This window comes from Dipodomys merriami, unplaced genomic scaffold, assembly GCF_024711535.1.
Source record: "Dipodomys merriami isolate MVZ:Mamm:240054 unplaced genomic scaffold, mDipMer1.0.p SCAF_435, whole genome shotgun sequence".
Classification (NCBI taxonomy): Eukaryota; Metazoa; Chordata; class Mammalia; order Rodentia; family Heteromyidae; genus Dipodomys; species Dipodomys merriami.
This window is the reverse complement of record NW_027205993.1, coordinates 410,620-417,104: the sequence shown is the minus strand read 5'-3', so window position 1 is coordinate 417,104 and position 6,485 is coordinate 410,620. Positions and strand designations below refer to the sequence as shown.

The window sequence follows — 6,485 nt, the reverse complement described above, 5'->3', positions numbered from 1 at the left end:
CCTCACAATTGTGACAGGGAGAAAGGAAGGAGATAGGGGAAACTATGGCCAGTTAAGAGAGCCCCAGATCCCCAGGATGCCAGAGCTATGGAGTCAAGGCCTTAGGGAAGCAGAGAGATAGCTGGGTGGGGCAGGGGAGCTGAAGGGTAGGTCCAGCAGGGAGAGGCTGACCCCTACAGGTTAGGGGTTTGGGCGTGGTGGTGGCAGGCTCTTCATCAGGCAGGTCAGCATCTGGCTTCCTCTGGCCTCCTTTTTTTTTTTTTTTACTTCTTCAATGCCTTGATCACTAGTGAAATGAAAGGCTCTGGGCTGCCTTGCTCTTGCCTCTTTATGTGCTTTTCCACGGACTGAAAAACTGAGCCTAAGGAGAAAAATAGGCCATGATGTCTGACCTTGGGTGCTGACCCCTGTCCCTGAACTCACAGTGTCCATTCAATATCCACTAATGGGGGGGAGCAGGGGGAGGATGGGAAGGGATGGAAAGGAGAAACAAAGGAGGAGGCTTGATAAGAAATGTACTCATTATCTTGCCCATGTAATTGGAACCCCTCTGTACAGTATTTTCACAATTAAAAAAAAAAGTTTAAAAATATCCACTAATGGCCTCTCTGTAAGGTGCTATGTGAGCAAAACATAGGCAGTCAACAGATCACTTGACCACTTGACCACAGTGCCAAGAAAGGGTCAGCCCTAAGTCAGAGGTTAGAGGGAAGGACAAGAGAAGAGGCAGAGAAAGGCAAGCTGGGAGCGGGGAGCCATGGGAGGGAAAGGTACAGCAATGCACCTGCCAGCCCCAGTTGTTTCCATCAAGGACTGGGGACTTGGAGCAGGAGCACTCCCCAAGCCATGCCCCCAATATGCTGTGTGTTGGGTTAATGGAGGCCAGAAGCAAAGGTGTGAGTGGAGACTGCACAGGCGTGAGAGTCAGGTTGGCTTTGGGCCCTGAGTGTGATGCTCATACTCACGTGAGCTGCCTACAGAATGGGGCAAGGCAAGTTATTCAGTGAGGAGGGGCCTCTGGTTAGCTTGCTCGTCTGTATAACGGGTTCCTAACAGCCCTGGCTTTGTGAGGATCTTAGGGATTCATGTTGAAATGGATCCTTGGCCCAAATATTTTAGCAATAAATGTTATTACCTAGAAGTTCCGAGAAAAGTCAAGGGCTAAAGTTGCTGCTACAGAAATCAGAAAGAGCCTAGGAGTGTTCCTCCAACGGAGTATGAGGCCAGTCCAAGGCCTGCAGGATATGTGCATAGCTGGAGACTCTGGTGCCCCTTACTGGTCTTGCTCCGGACAAAAGAATCCACTCCCAAAAGAATCCACTCCCCGGAGCTTAGTTTCTCTTTGCATTTGGTCAGAACAGGCCTCTCTCTATCTGCCACCCCTCCCCCTACACTGGCACTACCATCCTGGGCACAGGATTCTAGATAAGAATGATGAAGGTCCCTGAGGCATTTCTATTCTTTCCCATCCCCCGGCCCTGTCCATCCAGTCCCTTTGGAGCTTAGCAGCTGCAGTGGGGGTGGACATGCTGCTGGCTCTGGCCAGCTCTGCCCAACTGACCACTTCCTTCCTCTCCTAGGCCTAAGGGGTTAAGGGGCACCACCTGGGGCTGACAGTGGGCCAACAGCTCCTGCCAACGGATGTAGATCTGGGTGGCCAGGTCCTTGAGTTTGGTCCGGTGCATGGCCTGGGGGCTCTCCCGGATATGGGTGTTGATGTGGCGGTCCAACTGCATACACAGCAGCTGCAGCTCTCCCTGTGGAGGTGGAGACCAGAGGGAGGGTGTATGGCATGATCCAGGCACATCCCAAGGAGAGGAGGGGTCAAGAGGGAGTGCTAGGTCAGAAAGGGGGAGAGCTATCTCTATGACTGCTTGGAAGTTGGGCAAGAAAGGGAGGATAGGGCTGGGACAAGTACTCAGGGACAGGACAGGATGCCTTGTGAAAATCTGAGGGGTTCAGTGGGAGGAAGAGGCCCTGGCACGCTCAGCATCTCTTCCCTGGCCTCTCACTCTGCAGTTCCTGAGGGAGGGCTGGCTCCATCCTGCCCCCTCCCACACAGCTGGACACCCCACCCTACTCTGGCCTAGCATCTTGGGAGACTCACCCACTGGTCTGGAGTAATGTCCTGGCTGCTGACCACCACCCCAGCTAGTGTCAGGAGGCTATGGCACAGGTAGCAGACCTGGGGAAACAGAACAGATGGATGCTTCCTTAACTCTGCCCTGGTCTCTCAGGTCCAGTGGCCTGAGGGCAGACTCGTCCCTCCTCGGGAGTCCAGCAACAGCTTCCAGGAAAGGCATTTTCAAAACGGACTCAGGGAAGGGGAGGTGTGGCTCAGCTTTGAGCGATAAAGCTAAAAATGAGAGTGTGAGGAGCTAAGTTCAAGTCTTACCACCTGAGTGTGTGTGTGTGCGCGTGCGCGCGCATACACACCCACACACACCCACACACCCACGTAAATGGGCCTCAGGACCACACTCACACAGAACTGTGAGTGTTCCCCAGCAGATGAAGTCCAGAGATGAAGGCAGAGGGATCCCTGTACTCTGATCTCTGTGCACTCTGTGTCTGCTGAGGCACCTCTACCTATGGGCATTCATTGCTGGGGTGCCACTGTTTCACAGATAGCCTTGAAGCAGCAAAAGGAAGCCCCATTAGGGGAGGGGAGATATGGCCTACAGCTCCCTGGTTCTGCTTACCTCTCCTGTACAAACCTTGGCATGGCCTTGAAGTCAAGTGAAGAGAGAGGAGGCAGGTGGAAGATGGTTTGGGGTAAATCTCTGCACACCTTTCCTACCAACTCCACCCTCATACTTGCCAGCGGACACTTCAGAGGTGAAACAGGACAAAATCCCAGTCTAACTGATGAGACAATGGGTTGGCTCCCGGGAACCCTTGTCTGTATGGGTTCCCCTCATTTATGGGACATTAGTCTGCTAGGTTGTAAGAATGAGATATGGGAGCACTCCAAAGGCAGCCGGGGCTCCTGACGAAAGGTAGCCTTTCCCGGCACTCTGAATTGCTGTGGCACACTGACCCTTATCCGGAGGTCCCTTCCCCTCTGGCTCCTTAGGCTTGAGATAAGGAGAGCAGCTGCAGCTTTTCTGTAACTTTGCCTGTGGCAGATAAGTAGCGCTGAGGAAGAGCTGGGATGGGAAGAGGAAGGCCCCAAGGATGGGCAGCTGCGCTTCAAAGTAGCCTAAGGCCTCCTGCCCCCAGCCCCCAGACCTTATCACCTGCCCTCTTAGAGCACCAGGTGGTACCCGAGGAATAGTCACAGACTCTTTGAACCATCCCAGGAACCTCCCTAGACAGAGTTGGAAACTTTTTTTCTTTTTTTTGGTCATTACTGGTGCTTGAACTTGGTGATATTCCTGAGCTCTTTTGCTCAAGGCTACAGCTCTACCACTTTGAGCCACAGTACCACTTCTGGTTTTCTAGTGGTTAATTGGAGATAAGAGTCTTATGGACTTTTCTGCCTGGGCTGGCTTTGGATTGCGATCCTCAGATCTCAGTCTCCTGTATAGCTAGGATTATAGGTGTGAGCCACCAGTGGCTGGCTGCGGGGAACATTTCTGAGGGCTCTAGCCTTGGCATGGTGAACCTCCAATATCTTTTTTTTTTTTTGGGGGTCCAGTCCTGGGGCCTGAACTCTGGGCCTGGGCACTGTCCCTCAGCTCTTCAGCTCAAGGCTAGCCCTCTACCACTTGAGCCACAGCGCCACTTCTGGCTTTTTTCTTTTTGCTTATGCGGTGCTGAGGAATCGAACCCAGGGCCTCAGGCATGCAAGGCAAGCGGTCTACCACTGAGCCACCTTCCCAGCCCCGTGAACCTCCAATATCAAATTCATGGTACAAAGTCCTGATGAAATCTTACACTGGGACTTTTGCCATAATACCTTGCCCTACTCAAGACCCAAATGGTTCAGCAGAGCAATAAGGCCCATAGGGAAAGTGATGCCCCAGGCTGTCCGGATCAGGAGCCACTGCACTTAGCTGGCTTCTAAGAGGGCTTCCCATAACCAAACTTGCAACACCCAAGCTCTTGCAGCTCTTCTCCATCTGCCAGGTCCCCAAGCCACCTGTGTGACGGATGTCCCAGTCCCCAGTCAAGCTGGTTTGTCAGCAAGCCGGAGCTTCCCCTGTACAGTGGGTTCAATGGTTCCTTGGGTCCCCTTCCCTAAAAAAACGTGGCTTTGCCCAAAGGAGAGTCCATAGCTCAGTCCATCTAGCCCTTGCAGTCCATTGCCTGCTTCCCACAGCAGGACCACCTCAACTGCCCCTTGCCTGACTAAGATAACAGCCTCACCCACTTAGGGGGCAGAAGATGCTTCAGGACTGACAGCAATCCTTGGTTAGTGAATTTCACATCTCAGCTTCCCTGTGAACCACAAAAGGAAAGGGTCCTAGTTTGGGGTGAATTGCTGTGGGGACTATAGCTCAGAGGCATCAAGGACTAAGTGATCAAGCCAAAGTAGGATTCAAAAACAAGCCAGGTACCAGTGGCTCACATTTTTAATCCTAGCTATTCAAGAGGCTGAGATCTAAGGATCTCCGCTCCAAGCAAGTCCAGGCAAGAACGTTGATATTCTTATCTCCAATTAACCACCAAAAAGCCAAGAGTGGAGGCATGGCTCAAGTGGTATAGTGCTTGCCCCCCCCCACCCCACACACACACAGAGGATTTGAGGAAAACATGGTCCTGTGGGGTCAGAGGCTGCAGATTGTAACATCAGACAGATCCTGAGGGTTGATGAAAGAAACAGAGGCAGGGCATCTTGGGGGACTGAACAGCCAGGTAGCTAGATGGGCTGGTATGGGATAAGAAAGGATGTAGCTTAGGACACATCTGGCAATGAGTCTGGGAAGGGTAAGGTAGTGGGGGATAACCTGGAGATTCCTGGGGGAAGCTGCTGATAAAAGTAGCCAATGGGTGGGGTGGAACACCAATGTGAGCAAGTGGCCCTCTCTGGGAGAATAGATTACAGGATGTCATTTTCTCTCTCTCTCTCTTACTTTTTTTCCCCTCTCTTTTTTAACATCTGCTCTTGTGCTTATTAGGCAATAGTTGGTTATGCCTTGCTCATGGTCTCAGAACACTGTTGCTTTTTTGTTGTTGTTGCTTTGCTGGTCCACGGGGCTAGATCCTTTTTTGTTCAAAGCTAATATTCTACCTCTTAAGCCACAGCACCACTTCTCGAATTTTCTGGGATTAATTGGAGAGAAGAGACTCACAGATTTTCCTGCCCTGTCCTGACTGGCTTCAAACTGTGATGTTCAGATCTCAGCCTCCTGAATAGCTGGGGTATACAGGCATGAGCCAACAGTGCCCATTTTTTGTTTGCTTGTTTTTGTTTTGTTTTGCTATTCCTGAGGCTTGAAGTCCGGGCCTGGGCACTGTTCCTGAGCTTCTTTTTGCTCAAGGCTAGCACACTACCACGTGAGCCACAGTGCCACTTCCAGCTTTTTCTGTGTATGTGGTACTGAGAAATTGAACCCAGGGCTTCGTGCATGCGATGCAAGCACTCTACCAATAAGCTACATTCCCAGCCCTCGCTCCCCCTTTTTAAGTAGTTGTACAAAGAGGTTTCAACTCCACCAGTCAGATTATGAGTACAAGCATCTTGATCAATGTCACCTCTCCCATTGTTCTGTTTACAGCCGGTCCTAGGCTTCAACTCAGGGACTAAGTGCTGTCCCTGAGCTTTTTTTTTTTTTTTTGGGTGCGGTCGTGGGGCCTGAACTCTGGGCCTGGGTGCTGTCCCTCAGCTCTTTAGCTCAAGGACAGCACTCTACCACTTGAGCCACAGTGCCACTTCCGGCTTTTTTCTTTTTGTTTATGAGGTGCTGAGGAATCAAACCCAGGGCCTCAGGCATGCAAGGCAAGCGCTCTACCACTGAGCTACCTTCCCAGCCCCAGCTTTTTGTTTTTTACTTTCTTTTTTGCCAGTCTGGGCTTGAACTCTGAGCCTGGGTACTGTGTGGCTTTTTCTGCTTATGTGGTGCTGAGGAATCAAACCCAGGGCCTCATCCATGCAAGGCAAGCACTCTACCACTGAGCCAACTTCCCAGCCCTCCTCCCTGAGCTTTTTTGCTCAAGGATAGTACTCTACCAATTAAGCCATAGCTCCACTTTTTGCTTTTTAGTTGTCAATTAAAAATAAGAATCTCAAGGGCTGCCGGGTGCTGGTGGCTCACGCCTGTAATCCTAGCTACTCAGGAGGCTGAGATCTGAGGATCGTGGTTCAAAGCCAGCCCTGGCAGGAGAGACTGTGAGACTCCTATCTCCAATAAACTACCAGAAAACCGGAAGTGGTACTGTAGCTCAAGTGGTAGAGCGCTAGCCTTGAGCTGAAGAGCTGAGGGACAGCGCCCAGGCCCAGAGTTCAAGCCCCACGACCGACCAAAAAAAAAAAAAAAGGAATCTCAGGAGCTTTAGTACCTGGGATGCTTCAAACCATGATCTCAGCCTCTTAAGTAACT

The 6,485-nt window shown here is 51.4% G+C and overlaps 1 protein-coding gene across 9 annotated transcripts in view; it reads right to left on the bottom strand.

Moving 5' to 3' along the window:
- Window positions 1-6,485, bottom strand: part of LOC138807814 (protein FAM178B-like) — a 112,313-nt gene continuing 105,828 nt past the window's right edge. For all 9 annotated transcript variants that reach the window (XM_069993586.1, XM_069993589.1, XM_069993585.1 and 6 more), the window contains 3 exons: window positions 2,108-2,185; window positions 1,605-1,757; window positions 1-361 (listed from right to left, as the gene is read on the bottom strand). In XM_069993586.1, coding sequence (XP_069849687.1) covers window positions 329-361; window positions 1,605-1,757; window positions 2,108-2,185 — 264 coding nt within the window. In that variant the 3' untranslated portion in view covers window positions 1-328. The remainder of the gene's footprint in view (window positions 362-1,604; window positions 1,758-2,107; window positions 2,186-6,485) is intronic.